Source organism: Squalius cephalus, assembly GCF_949319135.1.
Source record: "Squalius cephalus genome assembly, chromosome: 7".
Taxonomy (NCBI): Eukaryota; Metazoa; Chordata; class Actinopteri; order Cypriniformes; family Leuciscidae; genus Squalius; species Squalius cephalus.
This window is the reverse complement of record NC_137128.1, coordinates 38276638-38304258: the sequence shown is the minus strand read 5'-3', so window position 1 is coordinate 38304258 and position 27621 is coordinate 38276638. Positions and strand designations below refer to the sequence as shown.

Genomic DNA, 27621 nt, shown 5'->3' with positions numbered 1-27621 from the left:
ACTCACCCTCAAGTTGTTTCAAACCTGTATGAGTTTCTTTTTTCTGCTGAACACAAAAGAAGATATTTTGAAAAATGTCTGTAACCAAACAGTTGATGGACCCCATTGACTTCCATAGTAGGAAAAAAAAATACTATGGAAGTCAATGGGGTCCATCAACTGTTTGGTTACAGACATTTTTCAAAATATCTTCTTTTGTGTTCAACAGAAAAAAAGAAATTCATAGAGGTTTGAAACAACTTGAGGGTGAGTAAATGATGACAGAATTTTCATTTTTAAGTGGACTATTCCTTTAAGGGACAACTTTACCTTATTTTATTTTAAAGTAAATTTTTGTATCAGCATATAATTGGTAGCCTATATATTTAAAAGTCTTAGCTCTAAAAAAAGAACATTTTCACTGTTACTATAGTTTTGTCATACCATGGGGTATGTTGTCACAAAGGCAACCTGCTGTTTAATGACAATAATTTGATGGCTGAAATATTAAATCTATTCAAAAAAAAAAAAAAAAAAAACCTTAAAAAAAAAACTGTATTTGAAATGAAAACTAACAGTGCAACAATTATGAAAAACAATTCACAAAACAACAACAAAATAGCAAATGTAATACAAAAAATCATAGGTGTGGCCATAACACAGGCTAAAACAGATGTGACAACTTGCCCCAACCTACCACTGTGGAAAAAATTATTTGATGTGTTGAGAGCACAGTTCACCTTTTTAGTAAAATGTAATTTCATAATATGGTATTATTTTTCCTTTGTTAACCCAATTGCTTTTAAAATATATAGTAGGCCTAGCCTATGAAATTTGTCATTTTAATTTGGAGAAGAGAATTCTCAAAAATATCCGAATTAATGAAAGCTGTGAACCATGTGTTTGAAATCTATGCTAGAGAAATCAAATACTTTTGCAATTGGACGACAGTAGTCATTGTGACAACTTGCCCCTGTGACAACAAGCCCCGGTCTCCCCTATACTGTATATTTAGGATGACTGGGGCTGTTCATTCTCATCCTGTGACAAATTGCTCCTTAGTGAATAATCTTGGTCGTCTGAATATGAAATTTTATGTCTGCATGGTTGTATATGATCTGCCGAGCTGTGACATTGAGCAGCGTGTAAGGACGACAAACGCAATGAGAGAGAGAGAGAGAGAGAGAGAGAGAGAGAGAGAGAGAGAGAGAGAGAGCGAGCAGTACCGAGCGAGTCCTCCGGTGATCTCAGAGCGCTGCGTCTCTCCTCCTCAACAATCAAAAACTGAGATTTGCTGAAAGAAAGAGATTTTCCAGCGCACTCCTCCACACATCTCACTCGCTTCTGCTGAGGAGAAGAGAGACGCGCGCTGAATGAACGCAGACCGTCTGCACGCGAGTGACATTGTCAGCAGCGCTTCGCGGGATTCCAGAGTCCAGTGTGAAGATGAATTGATGGTGTGTTTTCTGAGTGACAGAGGCGCAGATGGGCTTCAGCATGACTTGCCTCTGGATTTTAACTTTGGCCATCAGTGTTCACAGAGGTAAGACACGAGTATCTTCACAAGGGACCTGTGCAATTCAATTCAATTCAATTCAATTCAATTCAATTCAATTCAGTGTGTCCGTCTCTCTTGCTCTGTCACACGCTCGCGCGCTGCTGAAGGTGTTTTAACTTTGTTACTATGGTAACGCTATAGGTTAAATAGCGCTTTGTTGTATGGTCTCGTGTCAAGGTTTTTAAATAGTGGATTTTAAACGGTATCACCCACTGGTGACCTTCTATGTGTGTAAATTCTAATAATTTTGAATGAGCAAAATTATGTTTTTTAGAGAAATCTAAATTGTATTGACTCAGTAGCTATATTTCCTTTTTTATTAGCCTACACTTACTAATGGTAGCTTGCAGGATCATGTTTGTAACACCTCCGATCCGCCGCCGTGCATCTCGCGCTACAGTAGCCTATAGTGCAGGGTCTCGTGCCTCCCGTCTTGCTCGCGTGCGCGTGACTGTGCAGTAGAAAACCTTGGGACTCATCACCGGTGACGGGATATTTGACTGGGAAGAAAACACGGCGTGTGCGCGAATTTCAGTGGCTATAGATGAGGTCCGCGGACGAACGTGACTGTAGTGTAAAGTGTAGCAGTGACTGTGAAGTAAAGTCAATGAGAATGAAAAATTGGTCTTCGCTTTGCCGCCAAGAATGCATGGGAATAAATAAATAAATATATAAATATATTAGGCTAACTGAATATAATGCGATGTATTATACATGCATCTAAATATGTAAGACATGTACACGTTACATATGTAGGCCTAATGTAAGATATGCATGTAATTTTAACAAAATATTTAAAAAACATGTTATTAGAAATAAAACATTATTATGAACTAGGCTACCTTAAAATATTTAGTGTACTTATATAGTAAACTCTTATTCAATGATATTTATAATATTTGTTATTAGTAAAAAAAAAGAAGAATAATTATATATATATATATATATATATATATATATATATATATATATATATATATGAATTGTTATATAGTTTATGGAGAAAGGGACATTCCCAGAATTCCCTGAATGAACACTTTTGTTTGGATTTTATTTAAAAAGTAATAGTAGCCTAATAAAAACTAATTTGTATATAATTATAAGTTATTTAGGTAACACTTTACAGTAGGGTCCCATTATTTAATGATAGTTAATGCATTATTAACACTGTGAGCAATGCATTTGTTACATCTTTGTTATAAGGGTTATAAAAATACAACTTTTCATTGTTAGTTCAGTTTAGCTGGGGTCCATTAAATAATATTACCAGATACAACTTTTGATTTTGATATGGTATTAGTAATGTTAATAAGGTAAGATTAATAAACTCGGTTACACTTTATTTTAAGGTGACGCAGTTACATTGTACTTAAATGAGTACGGAGTAAAATTATGTACTTACGGTTAGGGTTTGGTTTATGCATAATTAACTAATAGTAACATGTAACTACGTCACCTTAAAATAAAGTGTTACCATAAATTCCTCAGAACTATTTTTCATTGATAGTTCACATTCACTAATGAAGTTGATGTTAACAAATGAAACCTTATTGTAAAGTGTTACCATTATTTATTTGAAATGTATTTTTTTTTGTTATACATACATTTTTTTGCTAATGTTCATAGCATTATTTCAGTGTCGTTTGTTGTCCTGTTGTCGTTGTGTGAGTAACACTGTGCTTTCTATGTATTTCATTATTTATCGCCAATTTGCCAATTGATGCCAATTTTGAGAGGCCTTCTATTTCTTTATTATCAGAAGAATAGAAGAACATGTATAATTTGAAGGGAAACTGCTATTAGACTCATATCATTGGGGTCCCATGAGCTCCAAATGTAAAGACAGCAGATTCAACCTCAACAGAACATTAGAGATAATAACACAGCCATTCTGTGCTTCTTCTTTCAACCGGTGTGTCTGCAAATATCTTTAGGTGTGTAGGTGAAGATCAGAGAGTGTGTTCTCTCAGATCTCATACTTGTTAGCAGATTTTCATGTGAAGATGGTGGTATAGAGAGAGACAGAGAGGTGATGAAAGAAAAAGATTGAGGGAGGTGAGACCTGTTTGCAGGAAGTGTCAGCAACTTTCTCTGATGGAGGGATTCGGAGGAGAGAAAGAGAGAGAGAGTGATGGATTGATTTCGAGTGAGAGCACCAAGTGACACAGACATGTTGTGATGGAGGGATAGTGTGATGGAGAGATAAGGAGACAGGCCCGACTCAATCTGTCAAGGGAAGGAATGCAAAGGGAGGGAAAGAAAAGACGGAGGGAGGACAGAAGAGGAAAATGATGTTATTTTTTAATTAGTCTGCAGTATTATCGTTTAACATTCCTGGTGTGATCTCAAGAGCCCTTGTGTAAACGCACCGTGACCATGTGACCAGACTGTACAGAAGAGAAATGCTGACCTTTTTAGATCTTTGACATTATTTGTTGGTTTTGATGTTCTTTCCAGTTTGCCTTACTGTCAAAACATTCAAGAAATAGCAGAATGAATTCGTAGCAATAAGTCGCTTGTGAATACATTTTTACATACACTGTCTCTTTGAATTGAATTCAATAAATTCCATAAGAATGATCATCCTGGGTTTTTATGTTTTATGAAAACTTTCCATAGACTTAGTGGTTTTTATACTGTACAAACGGTAGATTCTATCCCTTACCCCTAAGCCTACCCATCACAGAAAACTTTCCACATTTTCAGAAAATGACCAATAATTGAGGACCAATAATTTCCCACAAGGACACGGATTTTGGATATTGGCATCTTTGTGGGGAGCCAATAATCCTCATAATTTAGGGTTTATCAGGCCACACACACACACACACACACACACACACACACACATATACATGTCTATATTACTAACGGGACTACACTGGCCAAGAAGGGACTAGTGTTTCTGGTCATTTTGAAGAAACAAAAATGACATACAAAATTTTCTTTTAAGGTCTTTTTTCATAATATAACTTTAAAAATGCATTTTTTTTATTTTTAAAAAACATGCCAAGTGGAGACTTGCAACTCTGACCGATCTCTACCTATCGAACAGGGGACTCCCATAGCCTGCAATGGAACTGTGTGTGTGTGTGAACAGTGAAGTAAACTGGCAGTGAAGTCTGTCTTCATTTTGTAACTTATATATATATACAGTATATATATATATATATATATATATATATATGAAGAGTTCAGATGCAAAAGCCTCTAAGTGCCATCTGAAAATTTCTTCTAGAATGGTCTTTTTTTATCAAGCTCGTATATTTAAGTTCAGTAATTTCACTTAAATGACAATTAATAGGTAATTTTCATTGCCATTTAAGTGAAATTACTGAACTTAAATATACACACACACACACACACAGTTCCATTACAGGCTATGGGAGTCAAGTTTTTTTTTTTTTCGTAAACGAAAAATGAAACTAAGACTAAAACTATTGGTCTGTTACGAACCCTTTTGTTAAAAGTGGCTACGTAAGGGTTTCACAACATAAAGAAGGACACGTGAAACACGAGTGCGCTGCGTTGACGTTTATTATACTCACAAACATGTAAAAAACTCACGAAACACGTATCACAGATAAAGAAACATAATGAACTTCAAAATAATATGAAGGTAACAAATATTAATAAGACAAACAGCAAAGTAATTTAACTAAATAAAAAGAAAAAGAAAAGCTTGTTTGCTGGTTCTCCTCTCTCCTGCCATGCTCCGCTTCAGCGTCCTTATTATAGTGAATCAGAAACGACTCCAACGAGACGCAGGTGTATAATGACACACAGGTGCGGACCTAATAACAAACTCAGACCAATTCGGACCTAATAAAAAAACATTTGTGTAAACTGAAATAAAATAGAAATTTCAACAAAAATAAAAAACTAAAAGAAACTAACGACACTTACTGAAAAACTAACTGAAATAAAATAATAATTAAAAAAATTAAATAATCGTATTCGTAATTAAGAAGCTCTCATCCTGTAGCCTACCGGACAATCACTTTTTTTCCATTCCACTGTGTCACTTTATTTTTCAATGTATGACCATTGCGCTCGAGTCTCGCGTCTTTTGCATCGTTTCGCGCGTGACAACTTTCTAAAAACATGGCACAATCAAGTTAAAATAAGTTCAACTTTTAAAAGGCATGTCTCAAGACCTTGCACTTTTTTCCCATTCCACTGCCCGCGTCTTTTCCCCGTTTTTTCCAAGCAAAACCGCTTTCTGTGTGAACCAGCCCTAAGAAGCAGAAATGGCCAATTAAATATTTCTATCATGACTGGACTTTATGCAAATACAGCTGTACATTAATTCCAGGTAAGATAACCATCTCATGTGAAACTAAACCACACATATTAGATTAGATACCACACTGAGCAGAAAACGGAAAAAAACAAATAGCGTGTCTAGCCCAGAAATAGACGTAGGCTACATTTGTCAGAGTAGAAGTAGGCCTATACTAAATGTCTGGTCTGAATAGAACATTTGAATATGAGTATAACTATGAGTATATTATTTTAAACGATGCAATAGACAAAAAGCATAAATATATCAATACAAGAATAATGTTTGAAAGGATTAATCATAGAAATAACCTTAAAGAATAATCATAATAATCATACGCATATTTTTCCCCCTTTTCTTATACACCATGTTTAACAAGATTGAATTTTTAATATGAATGAGTATGAATGAATAATTTGTACTTTTTAGTTGCATATGTTTTGGTTCTTTGTTCTTTGTTCTCAAACTATTATTTTATTTTTATTATTAAGAGGTTTTCACAAGAGTTAACTGTAAACTGCAAACATTAAACTTTGCTGAAATTAATTGTCTTTAACTGGAAGTGTTCTGTTAACTCTGCTAAACTATAAATACTAAAGCTAAAACTGAAACTAAATATATAAAAACTAAATAGAAATGTGTTCACAAAATAAAAACTAAACTAAAACTAACAAAACCATTAATGAAACTAACTAAAACTAAACTGAAATTTATTGGAAATTTGAAAATGTTTTTAAAATAAAAATAAATTTAAAAATGCCAGACTACAATAACCTTGATGGGAGTCCCCTGTTGGATAGGTAGACATCGGTCAGAGAGTCCCCTTTTGGCCAGTGTAGAGCGATAGTGCTCTGTTAGTAATATAGACATGTATGTGTGTGTGTGCAATGGCACATAACAATGGCAAGTAAATTGTTAGGGACTGCATAACCAAGCATAGAAAGTATCTATGAAGAGAGAGTGTTAAATAAGAAAAATAATATTATGAATGATTTTCATTAATGATATGCTTTTGAACTGTTGCATATATATATGTTTGGGCATGTTTGAAAATACTTGAAAGTTCAGTAACACTTTATAATAACTGCACGCTATTAATGATTAGTTAAGCATTAATAAACAGTTAATTCGTAATTTATAAAGCATAGACATTAATAAGCAGTTTATAGATAAAGTTATAAATGCTTTATTCTTGTATAAATACTTCATTTATTCTTTATTTAGAAGCATATCTTTAATGTGTTTAATAATTGTGTTTTCATACTTTATTAATGATCAGTTTATAATTTCTAAATGAAGTATAGCATTATTTACAAAGCAGTTGTTTAGGTGTTGTCAGTGATTCATTAGATCACTTAAGTGAAGTAAATGTAGTAAATTCAGGTAGTTATAAAGCATTTAGTAGTGGTCAGTTAACTATTTTTGTGAGCTCATCTAAAGTGAGGACTAGTTATGCCTTGTAAAGCATTTATAAAGAAGATTTAAAGGCTCACTGATCTTCTAAACAGAAAAAGGAAACAAACACAACACGGTGATACAGAACATACAAATATTTAACTGAGCCTTTAAATCTCCACAATGGCGGGCAAGTGTTACCATTGTGGAAATTTAATTAAAAAAAATTAATAAGTGAGGAATGGAAATGTATAGAACACTAATACCTTTTAATATTACAATTTCTCCAAAACCATATGCTTATACACTTGTGATCGGATTAGCAAAAACGCATCTAATACCAGGTGGAAACAGCAGGACCAATGTTACCTTGCTCTTGTATGCACTGTGCGGTTTGTGTTGAGCATAAATGTTTAATGTGACTGATGTAAATTTTCAAAGAATATCAAAAAGGTTAATTAACATTTACTGTAGAAGTTGTGTGAAGTTATCTAGTCAGACTGGCTATGAAATAGGTGGTTAAATATGACCGGTTATTTCAGTCATAACTTTGTACATGTACATTTTTTTCATTCATGCACCAGTGGCATTCCAGTGTGTGAATGTTTCCCTGCAATTTTTAATAAAGCCATAGATGAACATTTATTTTAGATGACACTTACACCAATGTGAGACAGTAAGAGAAACATTGATGCATTGCAGTTGATATTTTTAGCTATGCAAGTCTGTTTAATTACTTGCGAAACTAGTGAGCATTACATTTATTTGGCAGATGGACCAAGCAGTGTTTACTTATAACAACTACAGTGATGGAATGCTGGCTCCAAAAGCCTGGATTTCTATTTATAAAGAGCTGATTGCTTTGCATAGTATATTATTATTAGTGTGCACCATGTTGCTTGACACACTTGCAATAGTTGTTTATATAGTCATTTGTGCATGGACTGGTATATACATATACATGTCTAATACAAGACCAGACAGTTGTTATTTTCAGTGCAGAGATGATCATCAGGAAACATCTAATTTAAATGCTTGTGTAAAAGAAATATCAGTCCCAGATCTGTCTGGGCTGGAGAGCTCTCCAGTGGGTTACTGGTAGGCAGCAGTAGTTTTGTTAGATGAATAACTGGGGCACAGGTGTGAAGACATACGTGCACGTTTGGACAAGAATGAGATTTTGTGGATACAAGAGGAGACTGCGAATACAGGTGTACATGCATACATACTCAAAGGCACACATGAACACACATTTGTCCAGCTATTTTTAAACTGTAACCATGTGAACATCTATTATTCTAAGGGGTTTTGTGATACACAATGATAGCTTCAAAGAATTGTATTTATAAAGACCGGGGCGAGTTGTCACAAGTAACTATAAGGTTTTGTGTCAAACACCTAGTTTAAAGCTGGTCTGTTGCTGTTTTACAATTTCAATTAGATTTTTTTTATTATAGTTAAAGGGTTAGTTCACCCAAAAATAAATATTCTGTCAGAAATTACTCACCCTCATTTTGTTCCAAACCCTGTAAGACTTTTGTTCATCTTTGGAACACAAATGAAGGTATTTTTAATGAACGACAGCACTATGACGTACGCGTGTTTACATAATTTTCCACTTAATTTACAAAATATTAATCTTTGACGTATTCACGCAACAACCTCTGCTTTCGCGTCAACACAACACGCATGCGTCGTGGTGCTGTCGTTCATTAAAAAGACCTTAGATGAACAAAAGTCTTACGGGTTTGGAACAAAATGAGGGTGAGTAATTAATGACAGATTTTTCATTTTTAGGTGAACTAACCCTTTAACCTTAAAAAAACAAACACTTGACTTGTCTTGAAATAAAATACACATTAACTGAAAAATAAAAACTTGATAAAAAAAACTTAAACTTATTTTATTTTATTTAGATTTATTTATTTATTTATTTTACTCTTGATGTACTAAAATAACTAAAATTAATAAAATTACAAAAACTTGAACTGAAATTAAAATTAAAATGAAAAACAGAACATACCAAATTAAAACTAATTAAATAAAATTAAATAAATTATTTTTAAAACTATATAATATAATATAATATAATATAATATAATATAATATAATATAATATAATATAATAAAAACTACATAATATTGTGACAATACTAAAATATATAATTTATAATTTTGGTAGTACAAAATAATGTGTAAGACAGTAAATTGATCAATTTTGATATTCTATTCATGCAGTTTCATGAATATAATTTTTGTGATTCATAGTTGTTTAGTGGCTTACATTACTGCTGTAAAGCCATTAGGTACATTTTAAATACAAATATTTGGTGGCTTTTTAAACTAATATTTACATATTTATTTGTAAGTTAGTGTTAATAACTAGGTTCCCATTGTGACAATATGGGTCACAAAAGGTAAATGTGTTTTTTATTTATTTTTATTTTTTATGAGACTTTCAAAACCAAATTTATTCATGAAATATTCACTGGATTAAAAAGAATGGCAGCTTCTCTTTTATAAAAAAATTACCTCAATAAAAGCGAAAGATACTGTAACTTTGAGTTTGATTTTGAGAGCATGTGCTCTCAGTGTGTGCCTTCATGATCCAGAATCCCAACAGTGGCCTCTAAAGCCTGGGACACACCAAGCCGATGTCAAAGAACTAGCGGCAACGAAAGCAGACTGTTGCCTCGTGTCTGCTGCATCTCGGCCAAAAAGCTGCGCTTGAACACACCAAAGGGACTACAGGCGACTGTCAACTAGCATGTGCGTTCTGTGCCTGCGTGTATGTAAATAACTGTCTATATCTGCAGGTATCAATAGTCTGTTTTCGTCATTCAAAAAGGGAAACTGAAACTAGGACTGCAGACATATAAACAATGCAGCGCTTGCTTATCATTTTTTAAATCAATCACGCTGATCCAGTCAACTCATATTATTATGAAAATATTAGATAGGCTCAGGTAAGATGATGTAAAATTATAACAGCCTGCTGTCTGTGCCGTCCTGACTTCTTTGCTCGCTTTCTTCAATTTCGCTTTTATTCTCCTGCACTGACTTGTTCGCTAAACTGAACAGCCAATCAGAGTTCTCTCTCTCACTGAAGGCCCGATGCTGATTCAACATACTAAATCAGCCCAAAAAAACATGATGGCGTCCGACTAGAGCCAAAAACTAAGCCGACCGACGATCAAAAATGGCCCGACATTGCCCGACTGCCAACCGTCAGCTTGGTGTGTCTCGGCCTTAACAGCTAATTGGTCTTAATCGATATTATAGATATGCATGAACTTAACTGAATGAGAATGGAAACAATGTTAGTGCTAGATCTGAGAGAGATGGACTCAGTATTCATTGGTTTCTATAAATATTCATTGTATTATTTTGTCTATGGTGTGCTCTATGTAATATATTGATGATGTCATTACTGATGCATTGTTGTTAGTATATGTGAATGTACGTGCGAGAGCACTGCAGTTATCAGCGAGGAAGAGCGGGAGGCATGAAGGGGGATTTTTTTTTTTTTTGCGCTGTCTCTTTTTTAAGTAAATCTGTTACTATAGCAACCCTAGAAGCAGAGGCAGAGAGGGAGGGAGAAGGGGTGAACTGGGGGAGTGCGAGAGACCTGGTAACCATAGCAACTCACAAAGGGAATGGCAGAAACTTACAGAAATATATGATATGTTATAGGTTGGGAGGGAGAGGAAGGGAAAAAAGAGAGCAAACGAGGTGAGAACGATCTCAGAGAGGGACAAGAGCTAAATGGACAGAACAAAGTACCTCAGCCAATCAGAGACTCACCCTCGTCACCATTGCCCAATCAGAGAGCCGCAGGAACACAAAGCACCTTTCATGCACAAGACTGCGGACCGTAGTAAAACATGACACACGGAGAATGAATGTACATAGGATTTTGCAGAAACAGCAATGCTCACCAAAAATGAATGAAGTAGTAATACAGAAGCGGTATAAATGTGCTCACTTCACATGCACATGCTTTAACATAATACAAATATTAAATTATTAGGCATAAGGCAATAAGGGAAGAAATATACAAAAGATATTTTGATGCTCAGGTAAAACTTATATTTACATAAGAATTTCACATGTTTATAAAACAGCAGTTTTTAGGTTTTGCTTCCAGTAGATTTACTGGATTTATTGGAGATGTGGAGGCGTTCTTGAGGGAGACCCACAATGACACCTCCAGAAACCAGGCCCTGGACGCCAACCCAAGCATCAGCAGTATAAAGATCCCAGAAAAAGAGCTCAACGTCAGTGAACCATCCTGGAGGGAAGTCCAAGAGGTGGTGAAGAAGGCCAGAACAGGGTCTGCCCCCGGCCCAAGCTGTATACCCTACAAGGTATATAAGAAATGTCCAATGCTTCTCCGGAGGCTGTGGAAGCTGTTCCGGAGGATCTGGAGAAAAGGCACCATTCCATCAGGCTGGAAGAAGGCAGAGGGCTGTTTTGTGCCAAAGGAAGAGAACTCCTCAACCATTGACCAATTCAGAACAATCTCACTGCTAAGTGTAGAAGGCAAGATCTTCTTTTCTGTACTGGCCAAGAGGATGACCTCGTACATGACAGAGAATGGATATATCAACACTGCTATCCAGAAAGGTGGAATTCCAGGCTTCTCTGGATGCCTGGAACACACCGGAGTTCTCAGTCAGATGATCCGTGAGGCTAAAGCCTGCAAGGGCAACCTGACTGTTGTCTGGTTGGATTTGGCCAATGCCTATGGATCAATCCCGCACGCCCTCATCCATGCAGCATTAGACCACTACCATATCCCGCAGCACATCAAAAGAATGATCACCAGCTACTTTGGTGGAATCCAGCTACGATTCAAGGCGGCCAATTTTACAACTCAGTGGCAAAGCCTGGAAAAAGGTATCGTAACTGGCTGTACAATCTCCCCTATCCTCTTCATCATGGGAATGAACCTCCTAATAACAGCTGCGGAGAAGGAAGCACGGGGGCCAAAAATGGAGTCAGGAATCCGACAACCCCCAATAAGAGGTTACATGGACGACCTTACCGTGACAACCACAACCCATGTGGAGGCGAGGTGGGTGCTAACTGTTCTGGGCCACATGGCAACGTGGGCCAGAATGAAGTTTAAGCCAAAGAAATCCAGGAGTTTGGTGATCAGGAACGGGAAGTTGACCAACAGGTTCAAGATGCATGTGCAAGGGGAAGTGATTCCATCAATAGAGGAGAATCCAATCAAGTGCCTCGGAAAGTGGTTCGATGACTCACTTACTGACAGGAATAACATAGCCAGTACGGAAAAGCAGATGGAGGAATGGCTGAGGAGGATCGAAAAATCAGGGCTCCCTGGGAAGTTTAAAGCTTGGCTCTATCAACACGGACTGTTGCCAAGACTCATGTGGTTGCTGACTGTGTATGAGGTCCCGATGACATGCGTTGAAGGAGTGGAGAGGAAGATCAATAAGTACCTCCGAAAGTGGTTGGGAATCCCTCCAAGCTTCACTTCAGTAGGCCTCTACATAAGATCAGGGCAGCTCCAACTTCCTCTGTCATCTGTAGTTGAGGAATTTAAAGTCGCAAAGTGCAGAGTCGTAATGACATATAGAGACTCACAGGATGAACAAGTCAGACATGCAGGCGTCATCACAAGATCAGGTCGCAAGTGGGCAGCTGATTCGTCTGTTGCACAAGCTGAGAGTATGCTGAAGCTACGTGATGTCATTGGAGCACCATGCTCTGGAAGACAGGGTCTTGGAACCTCACATTTCCAACAGTGGAGGAAGGCAGGAACCAGTGAAAGAAGAGCCATGATTCAAGAGGAGGTAAGGAACCTGGAAGAGGAAGGACGAAGATCAAGGGCAGTGGACCTAGCTTCTCAAGGGGCCTGGACCAGATGGGATCTTCCCAAGAGGAAGATTACCTGGGCGGACCTATGGAGACTGGAACCGTTCCGAATCTCCTTCCTGCTGAGGTCAGTGTATGATACACTCCCAACCCCAACAAACTTGCACAAGTGGGGCATGAGAGAGGACCCATTGTGCAAGCTTTGTGGGGAGAGGGGCACCATGGCACACATCCTGGCCGGGTGTAAAAAAGCACTCACCCAGGGAAGGTACAGGTGGCGCCACGATAGGGTGCTCACGACACTCGCCCACACCTTAGAGCAGGAGAGGAAAAAGAAACGCCAGCCCCTTCGGAAAACAACTTCAATCCAGTTTGTAAGGGAGGGGGAAAAGCCACCAACCACAGCAACAACAAGAACCAGTCTGCTACAAAAGGCCCAATCATGGGAAATGAAGGTCGATCTGAGAGGAAGGCTGCAATTCCCCCAGTTTGTCCAGACAACCCTGAGGCCGGATGTGGTACTGTGGTCTGAAGAGGGAAAAAAGATCATCCTCATAGAACTTACAGTCCCATGGGAAGAGGGATGTGAACAGGCCTTTGAAAGAAAGAACGCCAAATACCAAGACCTGCTGCACGACTGCAGGGGGAAAGGATGGCAGGCTTGGCTGTTCCCGGTCGAGGTTGGCTGTAGAGGATTCCCTGCTCAGTCAGTGTGGAGAATGCTAACAGCCATTGGAATAACAGGGAAGGAGAGAAAGGCAGCAGCTCGCAGGATGGGGGAGGCAGCGGAAAGAGCCTCTTGCTGGTTATGGAGCAAGAGGGAGGAGTTGAGCTGGAAGCCAGGAGGGGAAGATGGGCAGTGACTTGGCCACCACTGCCGACCCACCATCGGGAGGGTGTTGCGGATAAGGGTCGAAACACCCAATGAACGATGGGTACCGTCTGATGACATCAACCCCTCCTGGCCAAGGCTACATTCACTTAAGGTGAATGAAGGGGAGAAGCATTTACGAATGTATTTGTAACTGCTCGCCTTCAGGTGATCTTTGACATGGTTTCATGCATTTGACATTTGCCATTGACATGTTTAAATGGATCCTGGCAATCCAGTTCTACATGAAATAGCAAGCCAATATATATGTGCTTCCTTTGTTCTAGTTCTGCTCATTGCTCTTTTAAATGTATGATAATGCTGAAGTTTACAATCTCCCCCAGTGGAACCATGTTGAGGCCAAATGTAGGCCTTTGTAAAACGACATTTTTACATCATTATCATCATCATTATGAGTACCATAATGAAATTAATGAGAAAAAAAATCAAAAACAACCTAATACTGTTTTTGAATACCAAGTATTCTGATGAGACAAATTTCATATTTCATTTTTAGCAGTAGCATCATTCTTTATTTTCACTAATTCAGTTTTATACTGTTATCTAGAGTTGCACGATTAAACATAAACATTTACGTTAACCCTAACCCTAACCCTAACCCTATCTCGATTCAAACACCCATGCAATCTCATTCCTAAATGACAACGATTCGACTGTGTCTATTAAACCTTTGACAAAATCACACCGCCATTGAGAGCAGTTATCATGTATAGATATGAAACAGCTTCACAAACAGTCTTTTCAACCACACACATAGTTATTTCTGTTACAAATATTCATATTGTCACAGTAGTACTGGGATAAAAGTTTATAGTTTGGATATGAACACTGTCTATGGAAGCGATCAAAACAAACATGACGCTTCAAATTACGATTGTATCGATTACATCGTTACACCAGTAGGTGGCGACAAGTGATTGTTAAAAACTTTTGGGATTTTTTCTAAATGTCGACAAAAAACGATTGCAAAATGACAGCGTTTCCTTTAACCAATGTTATGCAACTAAAACGTAATTTTTTCCTCTCGTGAGAAGTAAAGTCATTCCAAAAATCATGGCGACGGATGGTGGTAGGTTTATGTACTATATCTCAGCCACTGCACTGGCCATTATTATTAATCGAAGGAGACATATGTGTGTTATCCAATCATTAATGGTAATTAAAGACCCTTATACTTGGAGCGGCTGGTGTTTCTGGGCCTTTCTCACTCATATCTGCTTCGAGGTCTTGATTATGGCATTATGGTCTTTTATGAATTTAATAAAGAACTCTGTGTTGTATTCTGTCCAAAAAAAATGTGTCATCTACGTCAGGTGACCTGTAAATGTGCAAAACCTGTTTTCATTGCAGTTTTGCGAAATATTTCTTTTCGAATTGCCTGAAAAAACCACCTCATGCGAGCGTAAAAACTTTTTTGCGATAAATGGGAGTTTTTGTGAAATTGACGTGTGTCGTAGATTTTACCCTAAACCTAACTAAGTCCTATCTCATCTGACCTAAGCCTACCTGGGCCTATAATATTTATACCCTAGCGCGTCTACACATCGACGTCGGCTGGATGCTAATCCTATACTCTAGGCTGAGTCTAATCCTATACCCTAGCGCGTCTACACATCGACGTCGGCTGGGTACTAATACCTGTTTCCCGTAACTAGCTTACTTCCTGCGCAGGAATAATTGACAAACAGACCTCAGCAAATGTCCTTCAAATGCTTTAATCACGGCCAGGAGATCTTCCCGAGCAGTTCTCAGAGAATCTCCCCCAAGAAGAAGCAAGGTCGGAGGATCTCAGACAAATTCCATTGAGAATCCCACCAGCTAACACGAATACAACAGTTTTTATAGAATAAGGAGGTATGGCAAAAATGTCATACTGCATTACATAATTTCCCCACAATTTGATTGGTTTTCATAGACAAACCCTTCTGTTACCAGGTAAAGCAAACTTTGTTTTAATGATTACTTCATTGTTAATCACAAGGTTCAAATTTAGTCATCTGTCTAGTTTCAATTCCCAAACTTGTTATTTTTACACTCACACAACCAAAGTCAAAGGGGTATGGCAAAAATACAACATCCAAAAACACAGGACAGAACGTTTTAGTACATTGTGTTTCAAAGTGTTATCATGTTAGGCCTAAAAAGAGAAGTAACGTTATATGTTAGAAACATGGTTGGTTTAATATACAGTTTACTATTTTATCTAGCCTATTAAAAATCTACCACAGTTTCCCCTCTCTGGTCGTAATCCACGACCAATTCCGGGATATTTAATTCTTCTAATGAATTTTTCTTTATAGTTTAAATGTAACATGTTTGGGTCACATTGTTCTTGGTCTAGGTTTTATCTTTGTGCCCCCTGCATAATTTGTTTTAATTCATGCTCTGGGCTTCATTAAAACATCTTAATAAGTTGGAAATTTGGTTATACTATAAAGCTCTTCAACTTAATAATGATGATGAGACCTATGAAATTTCCTGTTAAACAGTAACAAGACAATATTTTATACATTTGGAACAGAATCAGTTCTGTTCGATGAAATCCATCATGACATCCGGCTAAGGGAAAAAGTTAAATATGGGGTGGACAGGGCAAGCTTGCTTGCTCTCTGCCTTCCCAAAGTTATACGCTGCGCAGGTGTGGCTATGTTTCTTTCTGCCACAACAATAACCCAGCTCAGGATAGTTAGCCAAAATCATTCATGGCCGTTATTTTATTGGGTATATCTTACCCTCTGGGATATTTTACCCTGTGGGCCCACTTAATAAATTTAGATACAGCTGTTTTGATTGACATAATTTATTTGTCTTAGAACACCATTTTTTACACACTCACTTTCACACTCTTTCACACACCCCTCTCTGGTCAGAGATTCATACATTCTTGTCTGCCTTAGCAGTTTATGAATTGAATGGGGAATATATATATTAGGTGTGGAATACCACCAAATCTGAACGGTAACAACTTTTACGACGACAGAAACTACTGAACTGTGGCATTCCCCTTGCGACAGTGTCTAAAAATTAGGACATCAATTTTCAATTGTCCGATGCAGTCGCCATGTGATTGAGTTCACACAGTGAATGTAAACCTAACTTTTCAAAATCAAATAGATTAAACACTTTAAAATAATAAATCGTATAGACCTACAATTGCAGTTGAGAGAATCCATTTAAATTTCTCAAATGCAATTTGTCATTCATTGCATTCATTTTTTTGTTGTTGCTCATAAAGCTATTTAAAATAAGATTTGGAAATCTTCACACAATCTTGGATCCATGGACAAAAAGAAAATAACATTTCCATCTCGTACCCCTGGTGATGACAGCATGTGATTTCAAAAGTTTAGAATTAGAAACATTGTTTCTACTGAATCTAGAAAATTACCTTTTAATGAAATGGAGTGACCAATATTATTGCTAGCCATAATGTCTTTTTAGACACCTTGTGCCCTATATTCTATTTTTCTTTTCCATAGAATTCTGCATAGTCAATAACCTATTCATGCTTTTACCACTAGTTGGTTAATGTAATAACCCTCACTATGCCAAATCCAGCCTCAGTTTTAACCGATTCGTGAGTCATGCTCTCACTTCCGCTCTTGAACTTTCTGCAGTAGGGCTGTTACTGGTACCTATTGAAAGCAGGTTCAAAGAGTTAGTTGAAGAAATATGAAGAATTGCTGAAACCAGTGTATAATCAAAAACAATAATCAAGTTAATATGATAAATAACTAAATTTGAAACGGTCTGTGTAGTGATCACTGAAAACGCAGCACCTAGCTCACAAGGCTGATACATTTGATTGTCTTTCTGTGTGGATTGTCATTCAGTTGAACTTCAGGCTGATACATTAGATCGTCAGGCTGTGATGGCACTCTCCTCGGTCTGGCTTTTGATCTATCCTGCCACAAAATGTCATAATGCATGGCAAAATTGTCTTTAGTAAAAGTCTCAAGTGAATTGTCACCTTTGCACTGTATTAGTCTCCCCATGCTGACCCCTCTCAGAAGTGTTAACTTCCTCTTTCAGGAGGGTGGCTGCAGACCCCACTTCCTCTTTTGTTTTTCTGCAGTCATCCCACATTGTCAAGGCAGCTGTCTGAAATCTTGAACACTCAGAGAACCGCAAAATTCAAATTAAACAGCTTAATTTCCAAAAGTCTCTTCTGGTTATCAACACAGCAGTTCTTCATTTTATTAAAAAGCTTTCTCCTTCATTGTAGAAAAAAGCAAGCTTTCTTCATTGCAAAGACGCAGGAAAAAGGAGGAAAACTCCTCTAATTATAATACAGTGTATAATGTAAACGAAAATAATTATTTGTCTTTTCTTTTTTACAAGAAACCTAAATAAAATGACTCTAAGATGCCTGTTATGTACTTTTTACTATTTTAAACTTGTTCACCCAATCTAATTCTCATACTATGCACAATGCACAAAAATTATCTTAGTTAACATAAACCATTGACTCTTAGAATCTCTGCAATGGATCAGTTTTTTCACACTGTCTCCCACAAGGGATAACGGGATACAAATTCTAGACACCTTCATATAGAAAGTATAATATTTAAACACGTGCAGTTAATATCTTATTATTTATTCATCACTTACTATTTATTCATCACTTTAAGAGCATCTATTGCTCGGTTTTATATATCTCTTATAAGCATCAGTAGCCACGAGTCGCATTGGTGTGACGTCAACTCCCCTCTTCGATTGATTGGCTAGAGCAGTAGCTGTCAATCTAGAACTAGTGGACCAATGGTGACACTTAAGCACGCCCTAATTTACATGAAACATTTACAACATTTGGGAAAGCAAGCGCAGAACATAGAAAGAAGAGCGAAGAGAAAAACAGCACAAGCGTACAAAAGAGTAAAATATGAGCAGAAAATGCAAGAGAGCACAAAGTACAGAGTAATAAAACCAAGGAAAACATACTTTTTAAGAAAGCATGACGATAAGTTTAAGTTTTGTGCAAAATAACTTTTAATGCGTTTAAAGTTTTTATTCATGCTTGTTATTTCTTGATTTACGCTTATTATATTTTGATCCGTGACCACGTTGTTTGCTATTCTGATCATTTTGCATTATTTTTTTCAGTTTGTGCAATATATTTTTACATGTGTTTTCAAATTTTTGACTCACGCTTATTATTTTTTGATCCATGGCTGCAATACTTTAGACGGGATATTGATCCCATAGATTTGTTCACACTGATTCATCCATTAATTAAATGAGTGAGTCATTGAATCATTCATTTAAATAAATTCAAAAACATTTCAACCATATCAAATTAAACATTTTAAATAGACTGCAGCAATTAACATTTTGTCAGAACCTCTAGTAAATTACGTTATTTTATTTAGTTGTCTGTTCAGAATCGTGGGAGAATTATGATCTCTGTTTGAAAGAAAAACAGAGTGATTCTCCCTTTATCCAGAAATGTTATCTAAATTATTATTATTATTATGATTATTTTATTATCTAGCTGCTAAGTGACCTTTATGTGTGACATTGGCATTCCAGAGTCTGAAAAAAATATCCTTTGTATTAAACCTTTCACACAATGCTTGATGATTAAGCCGATGCATAAATTCTTTAAATTTCATTACTCAATCTGAGCTGAGAACGAGTTTTGAACGATACAGAGGTTTGCTTGAATAAGTTTAATATTTGTTTACATATTTATAATATAAAGGAGTTGTCTTTTAACTGTGTAATAAACAATGTTGTTTTATTATGTTTATTCCCAAATTATTTCATTAATTATATCCAATTGGTTTGAGATGTCAGCATTGGATGGTATTTGTTTTTGCTTCTAGAAGACAGTCTATTGGTTAGTTAGTCATCTAAAGTGATTTGCAGAAAATGTATTGCAGGGACAGTTCCTCCCACAGCAGCTCGGGGTTAAGTTTGTATCTCAAGGGCAGAATAGATAGAGGAGGATTAATCACTGTAATCGTGTCCCAGTGTTTGGGTCATCTCTATTTGTAACTGAACTTGCAACCTTTAGGGCAAAGGTCCAGATCCATTGGCATTAGGCTGAAGGATTCCCAGAATTCTTCAAATGACAGAGAAGGAATACACAGCCCAAACTTATAAAATCAGTACATTGTTCTCACAACGGCCTCGCAATCATGGGAAGCTGAGGGTTTTGTGCTTACAAAGTCAGCAATTGGTTTTGGGAGTGATTTCTGATGGTGCTGCAATCTCCTCCTCTGTTCTTTTTCTAACTGGCATTGTTAGTAAACTTACATTTGTTTGGCAGACTCTTTTATCACTTTTATCCAAATATATACTGTATATAGTAGTGGCCAAAAGTGATATCCAGTCTCGGACAATTTACATCTTCACCCTTTATTTAAATATTATTAAAAATGTGTTATAGATTTTGTAAGCATATTCACTCTTAAAAATAAAGGTTCCAAAAGGGGGGTTTCAGCAATGCCATAGAAGAACTATTTTTGGTTCCCAATGAATGGTTCTTAAAAGTGCCATTTCTTTCTTAGAGTGAAGAACATTTCTAAAAATCTGAAGAACCTTTTTCCACTATAAAGATCCTTTTGTGGAATGGAAAGGTTCCATGCATGCTAAATGTTCTTAAAGGGGTCATTGGATGCAAAATTCACTTTTATATGGTGTTTGCATATAGGCCTAAATGTGTCTTTGCAGTGTGTGGACACAACCACCATACAATGAGAAAAATCCATTCACTCCTTTTTTTTAATCCTCAAAAAGCCTAAACAATCTCAATAATCAAGCCGTTTGGATTTTCTGAGCAATATGAAGTCATATTGCTCATGCTCCGCCCACTGACGGACTGTCCCGTATTAGCATATTTCTGTCCTCAGCCATTTAGACCTTATGCGCCAGAGAAACAAGCGCGCTGCCATCTTTAGAATATTGTCTTTGAACTTCTGGTTTTGCGGTCGCTCTGTATATTTCTATTGCATTGTTGTCGAAGAATAATTAGCTAGTGAAATGGATTTACTTATTGTAGAGTTAACGAAAGTTATCATGAGCATTGTAATGTTTAAAGCAGATGTCTTACAAATGTCAGTAGACCGGGAATATTTTAAAACGGACAGTTCATTCATAAAAACGTAAGATCGCTGTGGAAATACAAACCAGAAGACAAAAGGCAACAAGCGTAGCGCTGAAAAGGGGCAGGGCTAGGCCTATACTGGCAGGGTAGAGGCAGGTTGCCAAGGCAGCACTTTATGTGTCTTATGTCGACATGCCCCATGGAAGAGAGGGGTGCGGGTGAGCAGTTGCTCATTATCATTTAAAGAGACATGCACCGAAACAGGTAGCTGTGAACAGAGCTGTTTTTGAGGAGGTAAAAAGGGTGTTGTTTAATCATTGAGGAATTTTAACCAAAGTATGTTACAAACTTTACATGAAGACCCTAAAGAATCATACCAACTTGTGGAAAATGGGCATCCGATGACCCCTTTAATGGAACCATCAATGCCACTAAATATTCTTCAGAGTGTTGAGTAGTTATGCTTTGAGTCAATTGTTTTATAATGCAATGAAACATTAGACTGGGTAAACCCAGCCCGATCTGCCGGCGATTTGATTTCGCCCTGCAGCTCAGGCTGGAAACCTGTGCATTCTTCTATCCTGCTTCCGTTACAAATTTGCGGGGACCAATCACAAACTGGCTTATCCACTTGGCGCGCTATTGGCGGGTTTAATCCAGTCCAATTACTTTAACCTCTCGACGATTCTCAATGGCTTTTTTAGTTTAGCAAACAAATCGCTCGAGTGGGTGTAAATACTATTCACTTTCATGTTTTTTTTTCTTTTTTTGGCACAACCTGCAAAAATCGCTCGATGCCATTGCTGCTTCTGCAGACGGCTGATCAATGCTCCAAACCAACACGTTTGTTGACACGTTTCCTGGCTGGAGTTTTCGCTGCAAAGTACATCACCTGGATAGTTGGTCTGATTGGATGAAGGACTATCCAATAGCGTACAGAGTCATTTGAACTATGCCCGTTTATCACGCCTCGTGCAGTAGAAAATACAGAGCAGACTCCCCAGACCAATGTTCAATCTTAAAAGATTGAGCTTGGTCTGGTGATAGCCAGACTAATGAAACATGCCAAATTGCGCGGACATAATTTTTGGCCAGGCTGTCAACAAAGAAATTAGGAAAAACAAGGAAGAACCAACCAAGGAAGAACCAACAAAATATTAATAACTGATTATATTTTAGTCAATGTATGCTTTTTCCTTATTTATTTTTTGTCAGATAAATACCTTTACCAAGTTTTTTCTTCCCTCATATTTAAAATATTTATAAAATATTTCCCTCATATTTTGATGATTTCTCTACTGTATATATATATTTATATTCATTCAGATCACTCGATCTTGTGACAACAAAATACATTTTTATTATAAATTAAAACCTATACTAACATTTATACATTTATTTCATACTAAATATAGTACAAATCTATTAACATATTTACTGACATATTGCTTTAGACTTTATTTGGAGTACTTCTTTATGCACATTTCTTAACATTAAAGTGCCCCTATTATGGATTACATAGCTCTAAAAGAATGAAAACATCCTGTAAAGTTTTAAATCTGAAAGTACACCGTATATAAAAGTTATTGTCTTTCAAAAGTAAGAGTTGACTCTTGAGTCAATGAAATAAATAGTTTTTCAAACGAGTCATAAGCCGTTTCGTTGTGACGTCAAGACAAAACATTAGCATAATGACCGCCCACTTATTGCGCGGGAAAACTTGAACTTCAAACTGGCAGCTGATTCCTGTGGATACTGGATAGCATCATGTCGAGAAGATGCTGAGCTCTATAATGTGAAGATAAAGGCAGTTTTTTTCACTGCCCAAGGACAAGTGTGAAGAATCAGTGGTTAAAATGAATCTTTACCACGATACCACAACAGTATAATCCTAAACTTGTGCTGTGTTCCCTTTATTTTACTTACGACTTCTCAAATCTCAGAGTTCAGTAAAGGATTCGCAAACCGCTCCTGAAAGATGGTGTTCAAAATACTTAGTTTTGAGTTTTATATTGTGTAGGTCTCCTGCTAACTGTTTAACTCACAATTATTACTGTCTTACTGAAATACTTCTGCTGATCAGTTGTGGGCATTACCTAAAACTGTGTCTATTAATGCAGATTTTCTGTCATTCTCACTACTTTGAGTAAAGATTAAGCATGGAGCAAGATTTGTTTTACCAACGTTTATGTTACATCATTCATTCATGCTAGAGCTCGCTAATGTATGCACTGTTATTGATACAGTTTCCACATGTTCACCGCAATAAATTAGAAAAATACTCAGTAAATAAATAAGTACAAGTAAAATAATCGGTTTGTTTGATGGACCTGCACTTGTTAATGCTGATGCAGTTGCAACATCTCATAATGTACCTCAAACTGAGTAGTGTATAACTGAGAAACTTCCTGCTCTAGTCGTCCTTGCGATGGAGGTTCGGGTTGAATAACTAGTTCTTCCAGTGTTTCATCATCGGACTCGCGCTCAGATTGATATGGTAAAATCAACGTCAGTGTTCGTTACTGTGTTTAGTTTATGGTGTAGGCAGGGAAGTGAATTAAAATGCAATTCATCGACTGGCCGCTTGAGGCTGGATGCATAAGTGAGTATAGATATAGAGGCTACACTCGTTCTGCGGTACCGTTGCGGTACAGATAGACTATATATGCTTTATTTAACTTTTTAGTGTTAAATAAAAAGTACCATCAGATGAAATCCTGCAGGTGTCACACACCCTTGAATGAGCGTGGATTTCTAGTGCATTTACTTGAACTTCTTAGAACTTTAACTATTGGCTTTACTTCTTCAAGTCAGCTGTCACTTTAGCGCGATGCCAGTAGCATATAGCATTAGCTCCTTAGCTTGAGCAAACTCGATCATGTCAAGATCAACTCCATCCACGTCCCGCCTCTTTGGCCATTTTCGTTTATCCGGGAGTGACGCACGGAGACGCGCTGCCAAGATGGCGACGACTGACTCCGCCCACTTTAGGCTTCAAAAACACTCTTCAGAAACCTTCGGGTGACGTCACGGACACTACGTCCATATTTTTTTACAGTCCATGCTCATGACACGCAGAGCTGACATTGTTATGGCAATGGGCGGTTTTGTTTTCGACACACGCACTGCACGCGGTAGACCAATCACAACAGACTGAGCTGTCTGGCCAATCAGAGCAGAGCTGCTCGCGGAAAGGAGGGATTTAGAGAGAATGATTCATCTGACGAATCATTTGAGAATAATTGAAAATGTGGTGATGTGCAAATGTATATTATGAGAAAATTAAACTAAATTTTTTTTACCTTTGATGCATGTAAACCTGTTGTAGGAGACAACATTAGGACATTTTTTAAATAGCATAATAGGGGCACTTTAAGCCTAAAATATGTTTTAATATCACTACTATTAAGGATAGTGAACACTGTTTAATATCAGTATTTTAATGCTAAATATTTAAAGTGTACTAAAAGTATTTTTGCAATAGTTCCACTTTAGCACAATCAAATATATGTAAATATATATTTTAGTTGGACCTCAGAATTAGTTCCGGATAACTAAAGTGTTTTAAAGTAGTAGTTAACCTAAAAAACCTAAAAAAATTAAATACTGTCATTAATAACTCACCCTCATGTCGTTCCAAACCTGTAAGACTTTCCTTCTTCTTCGGAACACAAATGAAGATATTTTTAATGAAATCTGAGATATTTATGTCCCTCCATTGACTGTCTAAGCAACTACCACTTTGATGCTTTAAAAAGTTCCTAAAGAGATCGTAAAACGAATCCATATGAATTGAGCGGTTTAGTCCAAATTTTCTGAAGAGACATGATTGCTTTGTATGATGAACAGACTGAATTTAGGCTTTTATTCAAATATAAACATTGACCAGCGAACATAAACAGAAGTCCTACTGTGCGTACTTAACGCATGAGAATGAACCTCATTGGTTCTTGCAGAAGCTCAAACGTGGTGAGTAATTTATGACAGAATTTTCATTTTTGGGTGAATATCCCTTTAAGTACAAAATTTAGCAGACTTTAAGTATATCAATTTAGTCTAAGTACAATTGCAGGGTATATTTATGTTAAGTACATATGTAAATGTATTTGTAGTATACTTAGCATAAAATTTATGTATTTCAAATACATTTTGGTATATTTATTTTTCACTGGGGATGATATTTGATTTAATCTAATCAGCAGAAATAGATTGTTGATAAATTCCTTTTTGTTCAGATACACACACACATGTTCTGTCCCTCTGCAGTTCCACAAGTTCACATGCAGCGCACACACATGCACATGCACTCAATCACTGCTCTTTTTTTATGCGCACACATACACATACACACATTAGATTTGCAAATGGAAGCAGCTCTGCTTGAATGAGTGGGTGCAGTGGAGAACCGAGAGGAAGGGAACGAGAGAAAGGGAGAGAAGATAACGAGAGATGTGATTTCCCTCTTCCTTAATGTGTCTTTTGTGTTTTTTAGCCTGTCTGTCTCTCTCAGGATACCCTCTTCTTTAGTTACCATGGTGACGGCATGCCCCCCCCCCCCCCCCGTCTGTCTACCTCCTTACCCCGCTTTCGCGCTCACTCGTTTCTCTGTTACCATGGCGATGGCTCTCCCCATCATGATACCTGTTCATTCTTTCTTTGCTTTCAGAATCTCTTTGTATTTTCTGCTTGATTCTGAGAGGATGCATCCATCCATCCATCTGTGTGTTGCTATACTTTTAATGGTTTGTCGTTTGTGTTTGTCTTTGAATTAATTTGCTGATTCTCAATATCGCTGATTCTCCCTAAACACCATCACTGGAGACAGTCTGCAGAGGGTGGGCTGCAACCAGCACGCATATAAAGAGAGCATTTTTGGGGGTAATTTTCGCAGATGACAGTTGTTGCTATGGCGACAGAACTTTAGGATTTGGATGGAAGCGGTAGAGGGAAGAATGTGGGAGAATGGATGGAAACAGTGTAAGAGATAACTGGATGTATGGAGAGAGAGAGAGAAAGAGGAGGGCGTGCTGGATTTTCGGGAGACGACCCTCTGCATGTTCTAGTTTTTTGGTGGTGCGCTGGCGAGCCGAATATGTCACACTGCAGATGCTCTCTTTGTCATTCGAATATGTCCATTTGAATTTAAATTTGTAGGGGGAGGGGGAAAAGAATCTTGACTAGGACTGTGTCCAAAAAAAAACCCCAAAAAACTAGAATTTAAAGAATTCTAAACATTAGTGGTCATTGCCTGTTCTGGATTGGCCGCCGTGGTGCTAGGGTGGTTGCCAGGGTATTGCTATCTGTTTGCTAAGGTGTTCTGAGTGTTTTTTTGGATGTGTGAATAAAAGCCTAAATTCAATCTGTTCATCATAAAAAGCGATTGTGTCTCTTCAGAAAATTTGGACTAAACCGCTGAAATCATATGGATTAGTTTTATGATCTCTTTATGATTCTGAAGCATCAAGCGTATTAGTAGTAATCTGGACGTACTACATCCGCCATTTTGTCATTATCATGTGACCTACCAGCGTCAGTTAAATCGCTTCACTACCATTCATAAATCCTCTCCCGTGGCCTCATGGGATAGAAAAGTGTCCATCGTATGCACACTTCAGAATCTCACCAGAAGAAGTAGGTCATCCGGGTACTTTTTGTCTACTCTTTTACTTTGAATTCAGACATACTTCTTTTGTCACATACAGTTTTTTGCCAACTATATACTGTAGTAGGGAAGTGTGCCATTTCGGATGCAGTCAGAGTGTCCAAACCTTAAGGTGACACAGCAAAGATTCCCTTTCAACTTGATAAAATCTGAGAATGTGAGGCAGAAAAAATGAGTGAGATAAGTAGAGTCTAAATGAGAAATGACATGACAGTACAGTGCATAAATTATTCCATTTCTGTGTTTTCGTTGCACCGAGGTGACTGATGCTGAAAGCAAACATTTTCTCAAATTTTTAATTAAGAGACCAAAACAGAAAAAAAGAGAGGTAGGGAGGAAACTGAGCAAGAGAGGGGGAGGTAAAGGAAATGTTTCACGTTCTTTCAGTGCCGAGAAAGAGAAAGTGTGTGTGTGAGTGAGATGATCGAATGGAAAAAGGAAACGGACAGTTGGGATGAGCTGGAAAACGAGAGGAGAGATGAATAAAGGAAGAAAGTTCACATACCAGAAAGAAAGATGCCTGTGGAAAATAGGAGCAGAGGAACCATACTGGGAAGGAAAGTAAATATGATAGACGGGGTGCCTCATGTGTCCTGCAACCTATGGAGATGACCTTTGACCTTTCTAACAGCCTGTTGACACAAAGAGGTCAGTATGTCGAGGCCTCAAGAAACTAAACAAACATCAAGCGTAGCGTCAGTTCTGGAAGGTCACGTTAGTCAAGCTCGCATCAGCTGACTCTCAGCTGATTCACGTCTACCGATAGGAATACAACGCCTATCACTGTATACATATATAAGCTCCTTCAGCATTATCAGCAGCTATCGCGTTTCTCAGGAGCGAATTACCCTCCTCCATCCCCAGCTCCTCCTCTCGTCAGTCAGTATTTGGCATTCTGATCCCCCTTGAATCAGAATAAATTCTCGAATTATGTTGTACTTTAAAACCTTGAATTAATGAT

The 27621-nt window shown here is 37.4% G+C and overlaps 1 protein-coding gene across 4 annotated transcripts in view; it reads left to right on the top strand.

Annotated features, from left to right (window-relative positions):
* Positions 1-1333: 1333 nt before the first annotated feature.
* The window catches only part of LOC307160955 (kin of IRRE-like protein 1), a 48732-nt gene continuing 22444 nt past the window's right edge, over positions 1334-27621 (top strand). For 3 of the 4 annotated variants that reach the window (XM_079875351.1, XM_079875354.1, XM_079875353.1), the window contains exon 1: positions 1376-1522. In XM_079875351.1, coding sequence (XP_079731477.1) covers positions 1465-1522 — 58 coding nt within the window. In that variant the 5' untranslated portion in view covers positions 1376-1464. Of the gene's footprint in view, positions 1523-27621 lie in introns of all 4 variants that reach the window. The other variant, XM_079875352.1, reaches the window with a different exon arrangement.